The 25070-nt window shown below is 36.2% G+C and overlaps 1 protein-coding gene across 2 annotated transcripts in view; it reads left to right on the top strand.

The window, feature by feature from the left end:
* EFR3B (EFR3 homolog B) overlaps nucleotides 1-25070 on the top strand; it is a 63693-nt gene that overhangs the window by 18309 nt on the left and 20314 nt on the right. For both annotated transcript variants that reach the window (XM_074536434.1, XM_074536433.1), the window contains 6 exons: nucleotides 1225-1300; nucleotides 3338-3499; nucleotides 4669-4797; nucleotides 10207-10274; nucleotides 15509-15651; nucleotides 19867-19958. In XM_074536434.1, coding sequence (XP_074392535.1) covers nucleotides 1225-1300; nucleotides 3338-3499; nucleotides 4669-4797; nucleotides 10207-10274; nucleotides 15509-15651; nucleotides 19867-19958 — 670 coding nt within the window. The remainder of the gene's footprint in view (nucleotides 1-1224; nucleotides 1301-3337; nucleotides 3500-4668; nucleotides 4798-10206; nucleotides 10275-15508; nucleotides 15652-19866; nucleotides 19959-25070) is intronic.

Here is a 25070-nt window from a genome sequence, read left to right on the forward strand (position 1 = left end):
TTCATATTTTTTCAGATTTTTTACACAATTTTTTCAGAATTTTCACACAATTTTTTCCATATTTTTTCCATATTTTTTCATATTTTTTTACCATTTTTACAGAATTTTTACACAATTTTTTCAGAATTTTTTCAGGATTTTTTTCAGAATTTTTTCAGGATTCTTTTCATATTTTTCTCAATTTTTTTACAATTTTTTACAGATTTCTTAGAAATTTTTACAGAATTTTTACACAATTTTTTCAGAATTTTTCAAGAGTTTTTTCATATTTTTCTCTTTTTTTACAATTTTTTACAGATTTTTTCAGATTTTTTACAGAATTTTTTCATATTTTTTCATAGTTTTTACACAATTTTTTCAGAATTTTTACCCAATTTTTCAGATTTTTTACAGAATTTTTTTCAGAATTTTTCCACAATTTTTTCAGAATTTTTACAGAATTCTTTCAGAATATTTTCAGAATTTTTACACAATTTTTGACAGATTTTTTACAAAATTTTAAAGAATTTTTTTCATATTTTTTCGGAAATTTTCATATTTTTCCAGAATTTTTACACCATTTTTCATAATTTTTTCATATTTTTTCAGAATTTTTAAAGATTTTTTCTGGAATTTTTTCATATTTTTTCAGATTTTCCCACTTTTTGGAGAATTTTTCCAAAATTTTTTCAGATTTCTTTCAGAAGTTTTACACAATTTTTTTCAGATTTTTTCAAAATTTTCCAGAATTTTTTACAGAATATTTCCTAATTTTTTCAGAATTTTACCAGATTTTTCCCAGATTTTTTTTCAGATTTTTTCCCAGATTCTTTCATATTTTTTTTAGAATTTTTCCACACAATGGTTTGCAGAGTTTTTTCTGGATTTTCCTATCTGGGACCAAAAATCAGGAATTTGGGATTGGGAAATTCCAGGAATTTTCTGGAATTTTCCAGATCTTTTTTCTCTGGAATTTTGGTCTGGATCTGGGACAGATCCAGAACTTGGAATTCTTGAATTTTCTGGTTTTTATCTGATTTTTTTCCCCCAGAATTTTCTTCTTGGAATACCCTATTCTATTTTCTTTTATTTTCAAATAGACTTTTAAAAACTTTTTTCCCCTCAGAGTTTTTTAGATTTTTTTTTTTTCTGTTTCTTTACCTGAATTTTCCAGCTGGGAGGAAAAATTTGGGATTTAGGATGGGAAATTCTGATTTTTTTGTATTTTTTTGATTTTTTCCGCAGTTCCATCACCGACGTTTCGCTGCTGAAGCTGAAGGTGGAGAAATGTTCCCGCCAGGATTCCGTCTTCATGAAAAAGGTCTGGAAAAATCCCAAATTTTTCCCAATTTTCCTAAATTTTCCCCAATTTTGGGGTGTCCTGAAGTTTCCAAATCTGGGAATATCCCAAAAATTACCCCCAAAATTCACCAAAAAAATCCAAAAACCACCACCCAAAAATTATTGAAAAAATCACAAAAAATCCCCCCCCCAAAATCTAAGAAAACACCCCCAAAATTCATCAAAAAAACCTAAAAAATCCCCTCAAAATCCAAGAATATTCCCTACAAAAATCTCCAAAAAATTCTTTAAAAATCTCCCAGAACCCCTAAAAATTCCCCAAAAAATCCTAAAAAATTCCTCTAAATCCCTTCCTTAAAAAAACCCCAAGATCATGAACATTCCCCCCAAAAAACCCCAAAATCACAAAAAAAAATCACCAAAAAACCTCAAGAAACACACCAAAAATTCTAAAAAAAATTTTTAAAAACCCCCAAAAATACCATTTTTTCCCTTTTTTTTCCCCTTTCCCAGCTCAATTCGGTGCTGCTGTGCCCGGGCTCCCCTCAGCACTGCCGGGCCCTGTTCTGAGGTTCTGCATCCCCTCAGAAATCCCCCCAAAACCCAGGAAAAACCCCAAAAACCTTCTCTAAAATCCTACAAAAAACCCTCCGAGAAACCCCCCGAAAAATCAGGGAAAAATCAGTGAAAAAAATCATTGAAAAATCACTGAAAAACCACCAAAAAGCCTCCCAAAATCACTAAAACATCCTAAAAAAATCCCCCAAAAATTGCAAAAAAATCTCAAAAAATCTCAAACATTCCCCCAAACCCAAAACCCCCCAAAATACCGAAATATTCTGAAAAAAACGAATTTTTTCCCCTCAGCACGGGGCGGCGCTGCTGTGCCCGGGCTCCCCTCAGCACTTCCGGGCTCTGCATCTCCTCAGAGAACCCCAAAAACCCCACCAAAAACTCCCTGAAAAAATCACAGAAAAATCCTAAAAAATTCCCCGAACCCAAAAATCACAAAAAACCCCCAAATTTCTCATTTTTTCCCCTCAGCACGGCTCGGCGCTGCTGTGCCACGCGTGCCGGCTGTGCCGCCTGTGCCCGGGCTCCCCTCAGAACTTCCGGGCCCTGCATCTCCTCAGACAACCCAGTAAAACCCCCACAATACTCACTGAAAAATTACTGAAAAATCACCAATAAATCCCCAAAAATTCCCGAACCCCAAAAAACCTCGAAAACCCCCAATTTTCTCATTTTCTGCCCTCAGCACGGCTCGGCGCTGCTGTGCCACGCGTTCCGGGTGTGCCGCCTGTGCCCGGGCTCTCCCGAGCACTTCCGGGCCCTGCATCTCCTCAGAAATCCCCCAAAAACCCATCGAAAATCCCCCAAAAACTCCATGAAAAATCCTAAAAAAAATCCCCGAACCCAAAAATCACAAAAAAACCCCAAATTTCTCATTTTTTCCCCTCAGCAGGGGGCGGCGCTGCTGTGCCACGCGTTCCGGGTGTGCCGCCTGTGCCCGGGCTCCCCTCAGCACTGCCGGGCCCTGCATCTCCTCAGACAATCCCCCAAAAACTCCCTGAAAAATTACTGAAAAATCACCAAAAAATCCTAAAGAATTCCCCAAACCTCTTAAAACCCCAATTTTCCCATTTTTTCCCCTCAGCACGGGGCGGCGCTGCTGTGCCACGCGTGCCGGCTGTGCCGCCTGTGCCCGGGCTCCCCTCAGCACTGCCGGGTCCTGCATCTCCTCAGACAACCCCTAAAACCTCACCAAAAACTCCCCGAAAAATCACAGAAAAATCCTAAAAAATTCCCCGAACCCAAAAATCACAAAAAACCCCCAAATTTCCCATTTTTTCCCCTCAGCACGGGGCGGCGCTGCTGTGCCACGCGTTCTGGGTGTGCCGCCTGTGCCCGGGCTACCCTCAGCACTTCCGGGCCCTGCATCTCCTCAGAAATCCCCCAAAACCTCCCTGAAAAATTACTGAAAAATCACCAAAAAATCCTAAAAAATTCCCCAAACCTCTTAAAACCCCAAATTTATCTTTTTTTTTCCCCTCAGCACGGCTCGGCGCTGCTGTGCCACGCGTTCCGGGTGTGCCGCCTGTGCCCGGGCTCCCCCGAGCACTTCCGGGCCCTGTTCCGCCTCCTGGCGCTGCTCAGCCTCGAGCTCGGCACCGATGACGTCATCACCGACCTCCTGCGCCTCGTGCTCGCCCTGCAGGTAACGAGGGACCGAAATTTGAGGGAATTTTTTTTTTATTATTTTTGTTTATTTGAGGGATTTTTATTTAATTTTGAGATTTTAGGGGATTTTCGGGGATTTGGTTGGCATTTTGGGCCTTTTTTTGGGAATTTTTGGGGGTTTCTTTTCAATTTTATGGGGATTTTTTGGGATTTTGAGGGTTTTTTTGGGGGGATTTCTTTGAGGGGTTTGGGGGAATTTTTGGTTTTTTTTCAGATTTTTGGGGGATTTTTTGAATTTTTAGGGGGTTTTGGAAGATTTTATTGGGGTTTTGGGGGATTTTTTGGGATTTGGGGCAGATTTTGGGGGGGTTCTGGAATTTTTAGGGGTTTTTGGGCGATTTTATGGGGATTTTTGGGGGATTTTCCGTTTTTTTGGTGGATTTTTTTGGGAGAGATTTTGGGGTTTTTGGGGGGGATTTTTTGGGGCATTTTTGTGAGAATGTTTGGGGTTTGCTGTGGGGTTGGGGGATTTTGGGGGCTTTTTTGAGGCATTTTTGGGGGTTTTGGGATTTTTTTGGGATTTTTACCGATGACGTCATCGTCGACCCTGCACCTCGTGCTCGCCCTGCAGGTAATGAGGGACCGAAATTTGAGGGAATTTTTTTTATTATTTCTGTTTATTTGAGGGATTTTTATTTAATTTTGGGATTTTAGGGTATTTTTGGGGATTTTTTTGGAATTTTTGGGGGTTTTTTTTGGAATTTTGGGGGTTTCTTTTCGATTTTATGGGGATTTTTTGGGATTTTGAGGGGTTTTATGGGGGGATTTTTTTGAGGGGTTTGGGGGAATTTTTGGGGATTTTTTTTCAGATTTTTGGGGTTTTTTTGGGGGGGAATTTTTGGGGATTTTTTTTCGATTTTATGGGGATTTTTTGGGATTTTGAGGGTTTTTTGGGGGGGATTTTTTGAGGGGTTTGGGGGAATATTTGGGGATTTTTTTTCAGATTTTTGGGGTTTTTTTTGGGGGGAGTTTTTGGGGTTTTTGGGGGAATTTTTGGGTTTTTTTTTCGATTTTATGGGGATTTTTTGGGGGGATTTTTTGGGTTATTTTCAGAGCTTTCCTTTTGGGTTTTTTGGTGCGATTTGGGGCTGTTCCAGGATGAATTTTGGTGCTGTTCCATCGCTGATTTTGGTGATTTTTCCCCAGGATGTGGCCCAGGAGGAGCCGCAGCTGCCGGAGCTGTCGCGCTGTGCCCTGCCCGCGCTGGGCGCTGCCCTGCTGGTGCTGCTGGGGCACCTGCTGGGGGTGCCCGCCTTCCTGCAGCACGTCCAGGAGGTCAGAAAACCTTGAAATATCTCCCCAAAAAAATCCTGCAAAAATCCCCCAAAAATCCCCAAAAAATCGTGCAAAAATTCCCCCAAAAATCGCAGAAAATTCGGCAATTCTGGGGCCATTTTTGAAGCTTTTATTGGGATTTTTGTTGGGATTTTTATTGGGATTTTTAGGGGGAGTATAAGGGAGTTTGGGGTCTTGGGATTTGGGATTTTTTTGGGGATTTTTGGGGTGTTTGGGGTGTTTGGGGTTTGTGCTGGCGCCGCCCTGCTGGTGCTGCTGGGGCACCTGCTGGGGGTTCTGCCTTCCTGCAGCACGGCCTGGAGGTCAGAAACACTTTAAATAACCCATAAAAACCCCCCCAAAAAATTCCACAAAAATCCCCCAAAAATTCCACAAAAATCTCCCAAAAATTCCCAAAAAATCGCGCAAAAATTCCCCAAAAAATCGCAGAAAATTCGGCAATTCTGGGGCCATTTCTGAAGCTTTTATTGGGATTTTTGGGGGTTTTTATTCAGTGTTTTAGGGTGGAATTTGAAGGAGTTTGGGGTTTTGGGATTTGGGATTTTTTGGGGATTTTTGGGATTTTTATTGGGATTTTTGGGGATTTTTATTGGGATTTTTAGGGGGGAATTTGAAGGAATTTGGGGTTTTGGGATTTGGATTTTTTGGGGATTTTTGGGGATTTTCTGAGGGAATTTGGGGTTTTAATATTTGGAATTTTTTGGGGATTTTTGTGTCAATATTTTGGGATTTGTGCTTTTCCAATGCTGCTTTTTCCAAATCTCCCAGATTCATTTTCCAGTTTATTTTCCACATTTCCCATTTTTATATCTCCATTTGTTTTCCTCATTTCCCACATTTATTTTCCATATTTCCTGGTTTTATTTCTCCTATTAATTTTTAATATTTTGTATATCTATTTCTCATATTTATTTCCCACAATTCTCACATTTATTTCCCCTTTTTCCCCTTTTTTATTTTCCTTTTTTTCCTATATTTCTTACTTTTATTTCCCATATTTTCTTATTTATTCCTCTTATTCATTTCCCATATTTTCCGTATTTATTTCCCATTTTATTTCCCATATTTTCTATATTTGTTTCCCACATTTCCCCATTTATTTCCTGTATTTCCCAGATTTTATTCCCATCTTCCCCATTTTTATTTCCCCAATTTCCCCCATTTATTTCCCATTTTCAGCATATTTATTCCCCATTTTCCCCGTATTTATTCCCTGTATTTCCCATATTTATTTCCCATTTTCAGCACATTTATTTCCCCATATTTCCCAGATTTATTTCCCATTTTCCCCGCATTTATTCCCCATTTTCCCCCATTTATTCCCCATATTTCCTACATTTCCCAGATTTATTTCCCCCATTTATTTCCCCCATTTCCCAGATTTATTTCCCATTTTCCCCACATTTATTCCCTGTATTTCTCAGATTTGTTTCCCACATTTCCCATATTTTATTTCCTCAATTTCCCCCATTTATTTCCTGTATTTCCCACATTTATTTCCCATATTTCCCATATTTTATTTCCCACTTTCCCCACATTTATTCCCTGTATTTCCCAGTTTTATTTCCCATTTTCAGCACATTTATTCCCCCATATTTTCCATATTTATTTCCTATTTCCCCCCTATTTATTCTATTTATTTCCCAGATTTATTTCCCATTTTCCCCGTATTTATTCCCTGTATTTCCCACATTTATTTCCCATTTTCAGCACATTTATTTCCCCATATTTCCCAGATTTATTTCCCATTTTCCCCGCATTTATTCCCCATTTTCCCCGCATTTATTCCCCATATTTCCTACATTTCCCAGATTTATTTCCCCCATTTATTTCCCCCATTTCCCAGATTTATTTCCTGTATTTCCCACATTTACTCCCTTTATTTCCCAGATTTGTTTCCCACATTTCCCATATTTTATTTCCTCAATTTCCCCCATTTATTTCCTGTATTTCCCACATTTATTTCCCATTTCCCCCACATTTATTCCCTGTATTTCCCAGATTTTATTTCCCATTTTCCCCATTTTTACTCCCTATATTTCCCAGATTTATTTCCCATTTTCCCCATATTTATTCCCTGTATTTCCCATATTTGTTCCCTTTATTTCCCATATTTTATTTCCCACATTTCCCATATTTTATTTCCCACTTTCCCCATTTTTATTCCCTATATTTCCCAGATTTATTTCCCATTTCCCCCACATTTATTCCCTGTATTTCCCAGATTTATTTCCCATTTTCAGCCCATTTATTTCCCCATATTTCCCAGATTTATTTCCCAAATTTATTTCCCATATTTCCCCTATTTTCCCCACATTTATTCCGCCAATTTCCCAGATTTTATTTCCCATTTTCCCCATTTTTATTCCCCCATTTCTCACATTTATTCCCTGTATTTCCAGATTTATTTCCCATATTTCCCAGATTTATTCCCTTTATTTCCCATATTTTATTTCCCGCATTTCCCATATTATTCCCTGTATTTCCCACATTTTATTTCCTCAATTTCCCACATTTCCCAGATTTTATTTCCCATTTTCCCCATTTTATTCCCTATTTTTCCCAGATTTATTTCCCATTTTCAGCACATTTATTTCCCATTTCCCCACATTTATTCCCCATATTTCCTACATTTCCCAGATTTATTTCCCCCATTTATTTTCTGTATTTCCCACATTTATTCCCTGTATTCCCCATTTTTGTTCTCCCATTTCCCAGATTTATTTCCCATTTTCTCCAGATTCATTCCCTGTATTTCCCACATTTATTTCCCATTTTCTCCACATTTATTTCTCACATTTATTCCCTGTATTTCCCATCTTTTATTTCCCATTTTCCCAGATTTCTTTCCCAGATTTCTTTCCCAGATTTCTTTCCCATATTTCTTCTCTCTATTTCCCAGATTTCCCCCATTTCTTTCCCCATTTATTCCCTGTATTTCCCACATTTATTTCCCATTTTCAGACCATTTATTTCCCCATATTTCCCAGATTTATTCCCCGTATTTCCCAGATTTCTTTCCCCCATTTATTCCATGTATTTCCCACATTTCTTCCCTGTATTTCCCCAGATTTATTTCCCATTTTCCCCACATTTATTCTCTGTATTTCCCAGATTTCATTTCCCATTTCTCCCATTTTTATTACCCCATTTCCCATATTTATACCCTGTATTTCCCATATTTCATTTCCCATTTTCCCCATTTTTATTCCCCTGTTTCCCACATTTATTTCCCCAGATTTCCCAGATTTATCCCCTGTATTCCCCCCATTTCTTTCCCCATTTATTCCCTGTATTTCCCACATTTATTTCCCATTTTCAGCACATTTATTTCCCCATATTTCCCATATTTATTTCCCATTTTCCCCATATTTATTCCCCATATTTCCTACATTTCCCAGATTTATTTCCCACATTTATTCCCTGTATTTCCCACCTTTATTTCCCATTTTCCCCACATTTCCCACATTTATTTCCCACATATATTCCCTGTATTTCCCAGATTTTATTTCCCATTTTCCCAGATTTATTTCCCAGATTTATTCTCTGTATTTCCTATATTTCCTATATATTATTTCCCACATTTCCCACATTTATTTCCAATTTTTCCCACACTGATTTCCCCAAATTATTTCCATAATTTCCCACATTTATTCTCTGTATTTCCCATATTTTATTTCCCATTTTCCTCACATTTATTCCCTGTATTCCCCAGATTTATTTCCCAAATTTATTTCCCATATTTCCCATTTTCCCCACATTTATTCCCTGTATTTCCCAGATTTATTTCCCATTTTCCCCATTTTTATTCCCCCATTTCCCACATTTATTTCCCACATTTATTCCCCCAATTTCTCAGATTTATTTCCCATATTTTCCATATTTTATTTCCCATTTTCCCCATTTTTATTCCCCCAAGTTCCACATTTGTTCTCCCCATTTCCCATATTTATTTCCCATTTATCCCACATTTATTCCCTGTATTTCCCATATTTTATTTCCCATTTTCCTCATTTTTATTACCCCATTTCTCACATTTATTTCCCATTTTTCCCACATTTATTCCCTGTATTTCCCGCATTTATTTCCCATTTATCCCACATTTATTCCCTGTATTTCCCATATTTTATTTCCCATTTTCCTCATTTTTATTGCCCCATTTCCCACATTTATTTCCCATTTATCCCACATTTATTCCCTGTATTTCCCATATTTTATTTCCCATTTTCCTCATTTTTATTACGCCATTTCCCACATTTATTTCCCATTTTCCCCCACATTTATTCCTTATTTTTCTCAGATTTTATTTCCCATATTTCCCGAGTCTATTCCCTATTTTCCCCAGATTTATTCCCTGTATTTCCCACATTTATTTCCCATTTTCTCTACATTTATTTCTCACATTTATTCCCTCTATTTCCCATCTTTTATTTCCCATTTTCCTCATTTTATTCTCTGTATTTCCCATATTTTATTTCCCATTTTCCCAGATTTCTTTCCCAGATTTCTTTCCCATATTTCCCATATTTCTTCCCTCTATTTCCCAGATTTCCCCCATTTCTTTCCCCATTTATTCCCTTTATTTCCCATCTTTTATTTCCCATTTTCCTCATTTTATTCCCTCTATTTCCCAGATTTTATTTCCCATTTTCCCAGATTTCTTTCCCAGATTTCCCATTTTTATTCCCTGTATTTCCCACATTTATTTCCCATTTTCCCCCTATTTATTCCCTATATTTCCCAGATTTATTTCCCATTTTCCCCACATTTATTCCCTCTATTTCCCATATTTTATTTCCATTTTTCCCCATTTTTATTTCCTGTATTTCCCCCATTTATTTCCCAGATTTTATTTCCCATTTTCCCCATTTTTATTCCCCCAAGTTCCACATTTGTTCCCCCCATTTCCCACATTTATTTCCCATTTATCCCACATTTATTCCCTGTATTTCCCACATTTATTTCCCATTTTCAGCCCATTTATTTCCCCATATTTCCCAGATTTATTCCCCGTATTTCCCAGATTTCTTTCCCCCATTTATTCCATGTATTTCCCACATTTCTTCCCTGTATTTCCCATATTTTATTTCCCATTTTCCCCACATTTATTCCCTGTATTTCCCAGATTTCATTTCCCATTTCCCCCATTTTTATTACGCCATTTCCCACATTTATTCCCTGTATTCCCCAGATTTATTTCCCATTTTCCCCATTTTTATTCCCCTGTTTCCCACATTTATTTCCCCATATTTCCCAGATTTATTCCCTGTATTTCCCCCATTTATTTCCCATTTTCAGCCCATTTATTTCCCCGTATTTCCCAGATTTATCCCCTGTATTTCCCCCATTTCTTTCCCCATTTATTCCCATTTTTCCCATTTTCCCCAGGTGATTGATGCCCGGCAGCGCTCGGCTCCGTTCCTGCTGCCCGAGGAGGCGCTGGGGGACAGCCCCAGGTGAGAGAGCAAATCCCACATCCCACACAATGCCCAAGGAAAAACCCCAAAATCCCAAAGAGAAAAATACACAAATCTCAGAAAAACCTAAAATCCCAAAGGAAAAAAAACCCCAAATCCCAAAGGAAAAACCCCAAAATCCCAAAGGAAAAGAAAAAAACAAATCCAAAGAAAAGAACCCCCAATCCCAAAGGAAAAAATACACAAATCCCAAGGAAAAACCCAAAGCTCAGAAAATGCCCCAAATCCCAAAGGAAAAATTCCAAAATCCAAAAAATCCCAAAGGAAAAAACCCCAAATCCCAAAGGAAAAACCAAAAATCATAAAAACCCCAAATCCCAAGGTAAAAGAAAAAACAAATCCAAGGGAAAAAATCCTCAAATCCCAAAGGAAAAACCCCAAAGAGAAGAACCCAAAAATCCCAAAGGGAAAAATACACAAATCCCAAAAAAACCCAAATTAAAAAGCAAAAAACCCAAATCCCCAAAAAACCCCAAATCCCAAGAAAAACCCCAAATCCCAAAGGAAAAACCCCAAAGAGAAGAACCCAAAATCCCAAAGGAAAAACCCCAAATCCCAAAAAAACCCAAAATTGAAAACCCCAAATCCCAGATCCCAAAGGAAAAACCCCAAATCCCCAAAAAACCCCAAATCCCAAAGTAAAAGAAAAAACAAATCCAAGGAAAAAAACCCCAGATCCCAAAGCAAAAACCCCAAATCCCAAAAAAAACCCCAAAATCCCAAAGGAAAAACTCCAAAGAAAAGAACCCAAAATCCTGAAGGAAAAAATACACAAATCCCAAAGGAAAAACCCCAAATCATAAAAACCCAAAATTGAAAAGCAAAAACCCCAAATCCCAAAGGAAAAACCCCAAATCTCAAAAGAAAAAACCCCAAAATCCCAAAGGAAAATCCCCAAATCCCAAAAAACCCCAAATTAAAAAGCAAAAAACCCAAATCCACAAAAAACCCCAAATCCCAAAGGAAAAACCCCAAATCCCAAAGGAAAAAAATCCCCAAAAATCTCAGAAAAAAAACACAAAAATCCCAAAGGAAAAACCAAAAATCATAAAAACCCCAAATCCCAAAGGAAAAACCCCAAATCCCAAAAAAACCCAAAATTGAAAACCCCAAATCCCAGATCCCAAAGGAAAAACCCCAAATCCCCAAAAACCACAAATCCCAAAGTAAAAGAAAAAACAAATCCAAGGGAAAAAATCCCAAAATCTCAAAGGAAAAACCCCCAAAGAAAAGAACCCAAAATCCCAAAGGGAAAAATACACAAATCCCAAAAAAAAACCCCAAAATCCCAAAGGAAAAACCCCCAAAGAAAAGAACCCAAAATCCTGAAGGAAAAAATACACAAATCCCAAAGGAAAAACCCCAAATCATAAAAACCCCAAAATCCGCAAAAAACACTCAAATCCCAAAGGAAAAACCCCAAATCTCAAAAGAAAAAACCCCAAAATCCCAAAGGAAAAACCCAAAATCATAAAAAAACCCCAAATCCCAAAGGAAAAGAAAAAACCCCAAATCCCAAAGGAAAAACCAAAAATCATAAAAACCCCAAATCCCAAAGGAAAAACCCCAAAATCCCAAAAACCCCCAAAATCCCAAAGGAAAATCCACAAATCTCAAAAAATCCCAAATCCCAAATGAAAAACCCCAAAGAGAAGAACCCAAAAATCCCAAAGGAAAAACCCCAAATCATAAAACCCCCAAATTAAAAACCAAAAAAACCCAAATCCCCAAAAAACCCCAAATCCCAAAGGAGAAATTCCAAATCTCAAAAGAAAAAACCCCACCATTCCCTCCCTGGGCTCGGAGTTTTCGTTCTGTTTTCCCCCATTTTAACCCTATTTTTTCCCATTTTAACCCCATTTTTTCTCATTTTTCCATTTTTTCCCATTTTAACCCCATTTTTCCCCGTTTTCACCCAAATTTTCCCATTTCTTCCCCATTTTAACCCCAATTTTCCCCATTTTTCTGGTTTTTCCCCTCAGGCTCCCTCCCCCGGGCACGGTTCCCTCCCTGGGCCCGGAGTTTTGGTCCTTTTGTTTCTCCATATTAACCCAATTTTAACCCCATTTTTCCCATTTTTTCCCCATTTTAACCCCATTTTCCCCCATTTTAACCCCATTTTCCTCCATTTTAACCCCATTTTTTCCATTTTAACCCGGTTTTTTTTCCCATTTTTCCCATTTTTCTGACTTTTCCCCCCATTTCCCCTCAGGCTCCGCCCCCCGGGCACCGTTCCCTCCCTGGGCCCGGAGTTTTGGTCCTTTTGTTTCTCCATTTTAACCCCATTTTGACCCCATTTTCCTCCATTTTTCCCCATCTTTTCCCATTTTAACCCAAATTTTTCCCCATTTCCCCCCCATTTTTTCCCAGTTTCTCAGATTTTTCCCCTATTTCCCCTCAGGCTCCCTCCCCGGGCTCCTTCCCCTCCCTGGGCTCGGAGTTTTGGTTCTCCCAGAGCCGCAGCATTTCCCCATTTTCACCCCATTTTCCCCATCTTAACCCCATTTTTCCCAATTTTAACCCCATTTTCCCCACTTTTCCCCCATTTTAACCCCATTTTTCCCGGGTTTTTTTCCCATTTTTCCCATTTTTCTGACTTTTCCTGCCATTTTCCCCTCAGGCTCCGCCCCCCGGTCACCGTTCCCTCCCTGGGCCCGGAGTTTTGGTTCTGGTTTTCCCCATTTTAACCCCATTTTCACCCCATTTTTTCCCATTTTAACCCCATTTTTTCCCATTTTTCTGATTTTTCCCCTCAGGCTCCCTCCCCCGGGCCCCGTTCCCTCCCTGGGCCCGGAGTTTTGGTCCTTTTGTTTCCCCGTTTTAACCCCATTTCAACCCCATTTTTTTCCATTTTAACCCCATTTTTCCCCATTTTAACCCCATTTTCCTCCATTTTAACCCGGTTTTGTGCCATTTTTCCCATTTTTCTGATTTTTCCCCCCATTTCCCCTCAGGCTCCGCCCCCAGACCCCGTTCCCTCCCTGGGCCCGGAGTTTTGGTTCCCCCACAGCTGCAGCATTTTCCCCATTTTAACCCCATTTTCCCCCATTTTTCCCCATTTTAACCCGTTTTTTTCCCATTTTTCTGATTTTTTGCCCCATTTTCCCTCAGGCTCCCCTCCCCGGGCACCGTTCCCTCTCTGGGCCCGGAGTTTTGGTTCTTTTGTTTCCCCATTTTAACCCCATTTTTTCCCCATTTTTCCCCACTTTAACCCCATTTTTCCCCCCATTTTCACCCGGTTTTTTTCCCATTTTTCTGACTTTTTCCGTCAGGCTCCGCCCCCCGGGCCCCGTTCCCTCCCTGGGCCCGGAGTTTTGGTCCTTTTGTTTCTCCATATTAACCCCATTTTTACCCCATTTTTCCCCGTCTTAACCCCATTTTTCCCCATTTTCACCCACATTTTCCCATTTCTTCCCCATTTTAACCCCATTTTCCCCCATTTTCACCCAAATTTTTCCTGGTTTTTCCCCATTTTTCTGACTTTTCCCCCCATTTCCCCTCAGGCTCCACCCCCCGGGCCCCGTTCCCTCCCTGGGCCCGGAGTTTTGGTCCTTTTGTTTCCCCATTTTAACCCCATTTTAACCCCATTTTAACCCCATTTTCCTCCATTTTAACCCCATTTTAACCCGGTTTTTTTCCATTTTTCCCGTTTTTCTGATTTTTTTCCCCCATTTTCCCCTCAGGCTCCCTCCCCCGGGCACGGTTCCCTCCCTGGGCCCGGAGTTTTGGTTCCCCTACAGCTGCAGCATTTCCCCCATTTTAACCCCATTTTTCCCCATTTTCACCCAAATTTTCCCATTTTAACCCCATTTTTCCCCATTTTATCCCCATTTTAACCCCAATTTTTCCTGTTTTTTTCCCCATTTTTCTGACTTTTCCCCCCATTTCCCCTCAGGCTCCGCCCCCAGACCCCGTTCCCTCCCTGGGCCCGGAGTTTTGGTTCCCCCACAGCTGCAGCATTTTCCCCATTTTCACCCCATTTCCCCCCATTTTAATCCCATTTTTCCCCCATTTTTCCCATTTTCCTCCATTTTTCTCCCATTTTAACCCGTTTTTTTCCCATTTTTCTGACTTTTCCCCCCATTTTCCCTCAGGCTCCCTTCCCCGGGCACGGTTCCCCCCCTGGGCCCGGAGTTTTGGTCCTTTTGTTTCCCCATATTAACCCCATTTTAACTCCATTTTCCCCCATTTTAACCCCACTTTTTCCCCATTTTAACCCCATTTTTCCTGTTTTTTCCCATTTTTCCCATTTTTCTGATTTTTCCCCCCATTTTCCCCTCAGGCTCCCTCCCCGGGCACCGTTCCCTCTCTGGGCCCGGAGTTTTGATCCTTTTGTTTCCCCGTATTAACTCAATTTTAACCCCATTTTAACCCCATTTCCCCCCATTTTCACCCAAATTTTCCCATTTTCCCCCCATTTTAACCCATTTTTTCCCCGTTTTTCTGATTTTTCCCCCCATTTTCCCTCAGGCTCCGCCCCCAGACCCCGTTCCCTCCCTGGGCCCGGAGCTTTGCTTCCCCCACAGCTGCAGCATTTTCCCCATTTTCACCCCATTTCCCCCCATTTTAACCCCACTTTTCCCCCATTTTAACCCGTTTTTTCCCATTTTTCCCATTTTTCTGATTTTTCCCCCCATTTCCCCTCAGGCTCCGCCCCCCGGGCACGGTTCCCTCCCTGGGCCCGGAGTTCTGGTTCTTTTGTTTCCCCATATTAACCCCATTTTAACCCCATTTTCCTCCATTTTAACCCCATTTATACCTCATTTTTCCCATTTTTCCTCATTTTCACCCGAATTTTCCCATTTCTTCCCCATTTTAACCCAAATTTTCCCCATTTTTCTGATTTTTCCCCTCAGGCTCCCTCCCCTGGGCACGGTTCCCTCCCTGGGCCCGGAGCATTTTTCCCATTTTATCCCCATTTTTTGCCATTTTAACCCCATTTTACCCCATTTTTTTCCCATTTCAACCCCATTTTTTCCCATTTTAACCCCATTTAACCCCATTTTTTCCCAATTTCTCAGACTTTTCCCCCATTTCCCCTCAGGCTCCGCCCCCAGACCCCGTTCCCTCCCTGGGCCCGGAGTTTTGGTTCCCCCACAGCTGCAGCATTTTTCTCATTTTCACCCCATTTCCCCCCATTTTAACCCCATTTTTCCCCCATTTTAACCCGGTTTTTTCCCATTTTTCTGATTTATTCCCCATTTTCCCCTCAGGCTCCCCTCCCCGGGCACCGTTCCCTCCCTGGGCCCGGAGTTTTGGTTCTCCCAGGGCCGCATCAGCGACGCCCTGGGGGCGGCCCCGGGCGGCTCCTTCAGCGCCGAGCGGCTGGCGGCCAAGTTCTGCCCCCAGAGCGGAGGTGAGGGCAAAATCCTGGGAATTTGGGGAAAAATGGGAATTTCTGGGGATTCCAGGGGGTTTGGGGATTTATTGGGATTTTTTTGGGATTTTTTTTATGATTTTTTGGGGATTTTTTCATGATTTTTTGGGGATTTTTTGGGGATTTTTTGTGGATTTTTTCATTATTTTTGGGGGGAATTTTTTAGGATTTTGGGGGGTTTCTTTTGCGAAGATTTCAAAGGATTTTTTATGGATTTTTTTGGAATTTTTTGGGATTTTTTTTTATTTTTTGGAGGATTTTGGGGTATTTTTGGGAATTTTTTAGGATTTCAGGCTTCGCTCACAGCCACGTTCTGCCCCCAGAGCGGAGGTGAGGGGGAAAATTCTGGAACTTTCTGGGAACATCTTGGGGGGTTTGGGGATTTTTTGGGATTTTTTTGAGAATTTTTTTGGAATTTTTTGAGATTTTTTTCATGATTTTTTAGGGATTTTTTTGGGATTTTTCATGATTTTTTCGGTATTTTTTGGGGATTTTTAATGGATTTTTTAGAATTTTTTGGAGGATTTTGGGGGTATTTTTGGGCATTTTTTAGGATTTCAGGCTTATGCTCACAGCCAAGTTCTGCCCCCAGAGCGGAGGTGAGGCCAAAATCCTGGGAATTTGGGGAAAAATGGGAATTTCTGGGGATTCCGGGGGGTTGGGAATTTATTGGGATTTTTTTGAGAATTTTTTTGGAATTTTTTGAGATTTTTTTCATGATTTTTTGGGGATTTTTTTGGGATTTTTCATGATTTTTTCGGTATTTTTTTGGGGATTGTTTGTGGATTTTTTCATGATTTTTGGGGGGATTTTTTTAGGATTTTTGGGGTTTTTTGGGGGATTTCAAAGGATTTTTAATGGATTTTTTTGGAATTTTTAGGGATTTTTTTTTATTTTTTGGAGGATTTTGGGGTATTTTTGGGAATTTTTTAGGATTTCAGGCTTTGCTCACAGCCACGTTCTGCCCCCAGAGCGGAGGTGAGGGAATGTTCTGGAAATTTCTGGGGAAAATGAGAATTTCTGGGAATTCTGGGAGTTTGGGAATTTTGGGGGGATTTTTTCAGGATTTTTTCGGATTTTTTTTGAGATTTTTTTCATTATTTCTTTTATTTTTTTGAGCTTTTTTTCATGATTTTTTGGGGATTTTTTGAGTTTTTTTCATTATTTCTTTTATTTTTTTGAGCGTTTTTTGGGATTTTAAAGGACTTTTTACAGAATTTTTTACAGATTTCTGGGAATTTTTTGGAGTTTTTTGGGGAGTTTTTCCAGGTGTTTTATGATGACATTTTTGGGATTTTTTAAAAAAGTTTTCTTGAGAATTTTTTTGGATTTTTTGGTGTCTTTTGGGCATTTTGGGACATTTTGGAAAATTTCTTTGGGGTTTTTCTAAATGCCAAGTTGTGCCCCCAGAGCAGAGGTGAGACCGGGAAATTCTGAAATTCCAGAATTTCTGGGAATTTGGGAATTTTTGAGATTTTTTTAGGGAATTTTCAGGGGTTTTTTTAGGGTTTTTTTAGGGGATTTTCAAATTCTTGACAGGATTTTGGTGAGAATTTCTTCAGAATTTTTGTGGGAATTTTTTTGGAATTTTTTTTAGAAGTTTATTTGGGTTTTTTTGTGAGTGAATTTTGATTTTTTGGAGGAAATTTTGGGTTTTTCTGTGCTAAATTCAGATTTTTTCGGGATTTTTGTTTCCCACCCCAAATCCCAAATCCCACCTGGATTTTGTGGGAATTCTTTGGGATTTGGGGAATTTTCTGGGAAGGAAATTTGGGGTTTTTTGTGAGTGAATTTTGATTTTTTTGCAGGAATTTTGGGATTTTCTGTGCTAAATTCCGATTTTTTTCAGGATTTTTCCTTCCCACCCCAAATCCCAAATTCCTGGGTGGATTTTTTGGGATTTCTGTTGGATTTGAGCCCAAAATTTGGGATTTTTTTATGGGAATTTTGGGTTTTTCTGTGCTGAAATTCAGATTTTTTTGGGGATTTTTCCTTCCCACCCCAAATCCCAAATCCCAGCTGGATTTTTTTGGGAATTCTTTGGGATTTGGGGCCGTTTTTGTGAGGAAATTTTGATTTTTTTGCAGAAATTTTGGGATTTTCTGTGCTAAATTCAGATTTTTTTCGGGATTTTTCCTTCCCACCCCAAATCCCGAATCCCAGCTGGATTTTTTGGGATTTCTGTTGGATTTGAGCCCAAAATTTGGGATTTTTTATGGGAATTTTGGGATTTTCCGTGCTGAAATTCAGATTTTTTTCGGGATTTTTGTTTCCCACCCCAAATCCCGAATCCCAGCTGGATTTTTTTGGGATTTCTTTGGGATTTGGGGCCGTTTTTGCCTCATTGAGAATTTGGCTCTTTTGGGGGTGAATTTCGATTTTTTTGTGGGAATTTTGGGATTTTCTGTGCTGAAATTCAGATTTTTTTCGGGATTTTTCCTTCCCACCCCAAATCCCAAATCCCACCTGGATTTTGTGGGAATTCTTTGGGATTTGGGGAATTTTCTGGGAAGGAAATTTGGGGTTTTTTGTGAGTGAATTTTGATTTTTTTTGGAGGAAATTTTGGGATTTTCTGTGCCAAATTCAGATTTTTTTGGGGATTTTTCCTTCCCACCCCCAATCCCAAATCCCAGCTGGATTTTTGTGGGAATTCTTTGGGATTTGGGGAATTTTTTGCCTCTGGGAGTGAAATCTGGGCTTTCTTGTGAGTGAATTTTGATTTTTTTTTTGGTGGAAATTTTGGGTTTTTCTGTGCTGAAATTCCGATTTTTTTGGGGATTTTTGTTTCCCACCCCAAACCCCAAATCCCAGCTGGAATTTTTGGGATTTCTGTTGGATTTGAGCCCAAAATTTGGGATTTTTTGCAGGAATTTTGGGTTTTTCTGTGCTAAATTCAGATTTTTTTCGGGATTTTTCCTTCCCACCCCAAATCCCAAATTCCCAGCTGGAATTTTTGGGATTTCTGTTGGATTTGAGCCCAAAATTTGGGATTTTTAATGGGAATTTTGGGGTTTTCTGTGCTAAATTCAGATTTTTTTCGGGATTTTTCCTTCCCACCCCCAAATCCCGAATCCCAGCTGGATTTTTTTGGGAATTCTTTGGGATTTGGGGCCGTTTTTGTGAGGAAATTTTGATTTTTTTGCAGGAATTTTGGGTTTTTCTGTGAGAAGGAAAGAAAATCTGTGCTGAAATTCAGATTTTTTTTGGGATTTTTCCTTCCCACCCCAAATCCTGAATTCCAGCTGGATTTTTTGGGAATTCTTTGGGATTTGGGGCCGTTTTTGTGAGAAAATTTTGATTTTTTTTGCAGGAATTTTGGGATTTTCTGTGCTAAATTCAGATTTTTTCGGGATTTTTCCTTCCCACCCCAAATCCCAAATCCCAGCTGGATTTTTTTGGGATTCCTGTTGGATTTGGGGCCGTTTTTGTGAGGAAATTTTGATTTTTTGTGAGGAAATTTTGGGTTTTTCTGTGCTGAAATTCAGATTTTTTTGGGGATTTTTCCTTCCCACCCCAAATCCCAAATCCCAGCTGGATTTTTTTGGGATTTCTGTTGGATTTGGGGCCGTTTTTGCCTCATTGAGAATTTGGCTCTTTTGGGGGTGAATTTCATTTTTTCTTGTGGGAATTTTGGGTTTTTCTGTGCTAAATTCAGATTTTTTTCGGGATTTTTTCCTTCCCACCCCAAATCCCAAATTCCCGCTGGATTTTGTGGGAATTCTTTGGGATTTGGGGAATTTTCTGGGAAGGAAATTTGGGGTTTTTTGTGAGTGAATTTTGATTTTTTTGTAGAAATTTTTGGTTTTTCTGTGCTGAAATTCCGATTTTTTTCGGGATTTTTTCCTTCCCACCCCAAATCCCAAATTCCCAGCTGGAATTTTTGGGATTTCTGTTGGATTTGAGCCCAAAATTTGGGATTTTTTAATGGGAATTTTGGGGTTTTTCTGTGCTAAATTCAGATTTTTTTCGGGATTTTTTCCTTCCCACCCTAAATCCCAAATCCCAGCTGGATTTTTTGGGATTTCTGTTGGATTTGAGCCCAAAATTTGGGATTTTTTATGGGAATTTTGGGATTTTCCGTGCTGAAATTCAGATTTTTTTCGGGATTTTTGTTTCCCACCCCAAATCCCAAATCCCAGCTGGATTTTTTTGGGATTCCTGTTGGATTTGAGCCCAAAATTCCCATTTTTCAGATGAGGAGGGGCTGAGCAAGAGGAAGAGCGTGGGCGAGACGATTTCCCTGCAGGTCGAGGTCGAGTCCAGGAACAGCCCCGAGAGGGAACAGGTCTGGAAATCTCCCAAAATTCCCAAATTTATCCAAATTCCCAAATTTCCCCCAGAATTCCTGCACAAAAATCAGAAATTCTGGGGTTGGGGGGAAAAAAAAGCAAAAAAAAACCTGAAAAAAAACACAAAAAAACCCCAAAAAAAGTGTTCAAAACCAAATAAAAATAAATTTAATATTAAAAAAAAATTCTCTGATAAAAGTATTATCATTAAAAAAAAGCAAAAAAAAAAAAACCTGAAAAAACACGAAAAAAACCCAAAAAAAAGCATTCAAAACAAAATAAAAATTAATTTAAAATTAAAAAAAAATCTCTGAAAAAAGTATTAGAATTAAAAAGAAAAAAAGGCGGCAAAAAAAATTCAAAAAGAAAAATTTTAAAAATTTCTAATTAAAAAAAAAATATAAAAAGGCATGGAAATTCTGTGAGGAAAGGTAAAAAAAAGAAGAATAAATTTCAAAAAAGGCACCAAAATTCTCAAATTTCCCACAGAATTCCTGCACAAAAATCAGAAATTCTGGGGTTGGGGGGAAAAAAAAAGCAAAAAAAACCTGAAAAAACACGAAAAAAACCCCAAAAAACCCCAAAAAAAGCGTTCAAAACAAAATAAAAATTAATTTAAAATTAAAAAAACCACAAAAAAAATTCTCTGAAAAAAGTATTAGAATTAAAAAGAAAAATTTAAAAAATTTCTGATTTTAAAAAATAAAAAAAAAATATAAAAAGGCATGGAAATTCTGTGAGAAAAGGTAAAAAAGAAAAAGAGTAAATTTCAAAAAAGGCACCAAAATTCCCCAAATTTATCCAAATTCCCACAGAATTCCTGCCTGAAAATCAGAAATTCTGGGGTTGGGGGGAAAAAAAAGCAAAAAAAAACCTGAAAAAACACAAAAAAAACCACGAAAAAACAAAAAAAAAAGCATTCAAAACAAAATAAAAATAAATTTAAAATTAAAAAAAATTCTTTGAAAAAAGTATTATTAAAAAAAAGCAAAAAAAACCCTGAAAAAACACGAAAAAAAACCAAAAAAAAGCATTCAAAACCAAATAAAAATTAATTTAAAATTAAAAAAAAATTCTCTGAAAAAAGTATTAGAATTAAAAAGAATAAAAGGTGGCAAAAAAAATGAAAAAGAAAAATTTTCAAAATTTCTTATTTTAAAAAATAAAAAAAAATATAAAAAGGCATGGAAATTCTGTGAGAAAAGGTTAAAAGAAAAAGAGTAAATTTCAAAAAAGGCACCAAAATTCCCAAATTTATCAAAATTCTCAAATTTCCCACAGAATTCCTGCCCAAAAATCAGAAATTCTGGGGTTGGGGGGAAAAAAAAGCAAAAAAAACCTGAAAAAACACAAAAAAAACCAAAAAAAAAGGGAAAAAAAAGTGTTTGAAACAAAATAAAAATAAACTTAAAATTAAAAAAATTATTTGAAAAAAGTATTATCATTAAAAAAAAGCAAAAAAAACCCTGAAAAAACACAAAAAAACCCCAAAAAAAAGCGTTCAAAACAAAATAAAAATAAATTTAAAATTAAAAAAAAAAAAAATTCTCTGAAAAAAGTATTAGAATTAAAAAGAAAAAAAGGCGGCAAAAAAATGAAAAAAAAAATTTTAAAAATTTTAAAAATTTCTAATTTTAAAAAATAAAAAAAAAATATAAAAAGGCATGGAAGTTCTGTGAGGAAAGGTAAAAAAAAGAAGAATAAATTTCAAAAAAGGCACCAAAATTCCCCAAATTTATCCAAATTTCCCCCAGAATTCCTGCACAAAAATCAGAAATTCTGGGGTTGGGGGGAAAAAAGCAAAAAAAAACCTGAAAAAAAACCAAAAAAAACCAAAAAAAAAGGAAAAAAAGTGTTTAAAACAAAATAAAAATAAATTAAAAACAAAAAAAATTCTTTGATAAAAGTATTATAATTAAAAAAAGCAAAAAAAAAAAAACCTGAAAAAACACGAAAAAAAACCCCCAATAAAAAGCATTCAAAACAAAATAAAAATTAATTTAAAATTAAAAAAAATTCTCTGAAAAAAGTATTAGAATTAAAAAGAAAAAAAGACAGCAAAAAAAAAGAAAAAGAAAAATTTAAAAATTTCTAATTTTAAAAAATAAAAATAAAAAAATATAAAAAGGCATGGAAATTCTGTGAGGAAAGGTAAAAAAAAGAAGAATAAATTTCAAAAAAGGCACCAAAATTCCCCACATTTTTCCAAATTCCCAAATTTCCCACCCAATTCCTGCCCGAAAATCAGAAATTCTGGGGTTGGGGGGAAAAAAAGCAAAAAAAAACCTGAAAAAACACGAAAAAACACGAAAAAAAACAAAAAAAAAAGCGTTCAAAACAAAATAAAAATTAATTTAAAATTAAAAAAAACAACAAAAAAATTCTCTGAAAAAAGTATTAGAATTAAAAAGAAAAAAAGGCAAAAAAAATTCAAAAGAAAAATTTAAAAAATTTCTAATTAAAAAAAAATATACATAAAAAGGCATGGAAATTCTGTGAGGAAAGGTAAAAAAGAAAAAGAGTAAATTTCAAAAAAAGGCACCAAAATTCCCCAAATTTATCCAAATTCCCAAAATTCCCCCCAGAATTCCTGCACAAAAATCAGAAATTCTGGGGTTGGGGGGAAAAAAAAGCAAAAAAAAACCTGAAAAAACACGAAAAAAACCAAAAAAAAGCGTTCAAAACCAAATAAAAATTAATTTAAAATTAAAAAAAAATTCTCTGAAAAAAGTATTAGAATTAAAAAGAAAAAAAGGCAGCAAAAAAATTAAAAAGAAAAATTTAAAAAATTTCTAATTTTAGAAAATAAAAAAAATAAAAAGGCATGGAAATTCTGTGAGAAAAGGTAAAAAAGAAAAAGATTAAATTTCAAAAAAGGCACCAAAATTCCCCAAATTTATCCAAATTCCCAAAATTCCCACAGAATTCCTGCACAAAAATCAGAAATTCTGGGATTGGGGGAAAAAAAAGCAAAAAAAAAACCCTGAAAAACACAAAAAAAAAAACAAACAAAAAAAAGGAAAAAAAGCGTTCAAAACAAAATAAAAATAAATTTAAAATTAAAAAAATTCTCTGATAAAAGTATTATCATTAAAAAAAAAGCAAAAAAAAAAAACCTGAAAAAACACGAAAAAAAACCCAAAAAGCGTTCAAAACCAAATAAAAATTAATTTAAAATTTAAAAAACAACAAAAAAAATTCTCTGAAAAAAGTATTAGAATTAAAAAGAAAAAAAGGCAGCAAAAAAATGAAAAAGAAAAATTTTTAAAAGTTCTAATTTTAAAAAATTTTAAAAAAATATAAAAAGGCATGGAAATTCTGTGAGGAAAGGTAAAAAAAAGAAGAATAAATTTCAAAAAAGGCACCAAAATTCCCCAAATTTATCCAAATTCTCAAATTTCCCCCCAGAATTCCTGCCTGAAAATCAGAAATTCTGGGGTTGGGGGGAAAAAAAAGCAAAAAAAAAACCTGAAAAACACAAAAAAAACCAAAAAAAAGGAAAAAAAGTGTTTAAAACAAAATAAAAATAAACTTAAAATTAAAAAAAATTCTTTGAAAAAAGTATTATTAAAAAAAAAGCAAAAAAAAAACCCTGAAAAAACACAAAAAAACCCAAAAAAAAGAAAAAAAAAGCCTTCAAAACAAAATAAAAATAAATTTAAAATTAAAAAAATTCTCTGAAAATGAAAAAATGCGAAAAAAACCAAAAAAAGGAAAAGAAGCGTTCAAAACAAAATAAAAATTAATTTTAAATTAAAAAAAAACCAAAAAAATTCTCTGAAAAAAGTATTTGAATTAAAAAGAAAAAAAGGCAGCAAAAAAAATGAAAAAGAAAAATTTTAAAAATTTCTAATTTTAAAAAATAAAAATAAAAAAATATAAAAAGGCATGGAAATACTGTGAGGAAAGGTTAAAAAAAAGAAGAATAAATTTCAAAAAAGGCACCAAAATTCCCCAAATTTATCCAAATTCCCAAAATTCCCACAGAATTCCTGCCTGAAAATCAGAAATTCTGGGGTTGGGGGAAAAAAGCAAAAAAAAAAACCCTGAAAAAACACAAAAAAAAACCAAAAAAAAGGAAAAAAAGTGTTTAAAACAAAATAAAAATAAACTTAAAATTAAAAAAAATTCTCTGAAAAAAGTATTATCATTAAAAAGAAAAAATGGCGGCAAAAAAAGAAAAAAAATTAAAAAAAAAAAGAAAAAAAATTTTAAAAATTTCTAATTTTAAAAAATTTTAAAAATATATAAAAAGGCATGGAAATTCTGTGAGGAAAGGTAAAAAAGAAAAAGAGTAAATTTCAAAAAAGGCACCAAAATTCCCCACATTTATCAAAATTCTCAAAATTCCCCCAGAATTCCTGCACAAAAATCAGAAATTCTGGGGTTGGGGGAAAAAAAGCAAAAAAAAACCTGAAAAAAAACACAAAAAAAAAGAAAAAAAAAAAACATTCAAAACAAAATAAAAATTAATTTAAAATTAAAAAAACAAAAAAAATTCTCTGAAAAAAGTATTATCATTAAAAAGAAAAAAAAGGCGGCAAAAAAAATTCAAAAAGAAAAATTTTAAAAATTTCTAATTTTAAAAAATTTAAAAAAATATAAAAAGGCATGGAAATTCTGTGAGGAAAGGTAAAAAAGAAAAAGAGTAAATTTCAAAAAAGGCACCAAAATTCCCCAAATTTATCCAAATTCCCAAAATTCCCACAGAATTCCTGCACAAAAATCAGAAATTCTGGGGTTGGGGGGAAAAAAAGCAAAAAAAAACCTGAAAAAACACAAAAAAACAAAAAAAAAAACCCAAAAAGAGCGTTCAAAACAAAATAAAAATAAATTAAAAACAAAAAAATTCTTTGAAAAAAGTATTATTAAAAAAAAGCAAAAAAACCCCCTGAAAAACACGAAAAAACCCAAAAAAAGCATTCAAAACAAAATAAAAATAAATTTAAAATAAAAAAAAATCTCTGAAAATGAAACAATGCAAAAAAAAACAAAAAAAAAGGAAAAATGCATTCAAAACAAAATAAAAATAAATTTAAAATTTAAAAAACAACAAAAAATTCTCTGAAAAAAGTATTAGAATTAAAAAGAAAAAAAAGCGGCAAAAA

Source organism: Zonotrichia albicollis, chromosome 3 (assembly GCF_047830755.1).
Source record: "Zonotrichia albicollis isolate bZonAlb1 chromosome 3, bZonAlb1.hap1, whole genome shotgun sequence".
In the NCBI taxonomy this organism is placed as follows: domain Eukaryota; kingdom Metazoa; phylum Chordata; class Aves; order Passeriformes; family Passerellidae; genus Zonotrichia; species Zonotrichia albicollis.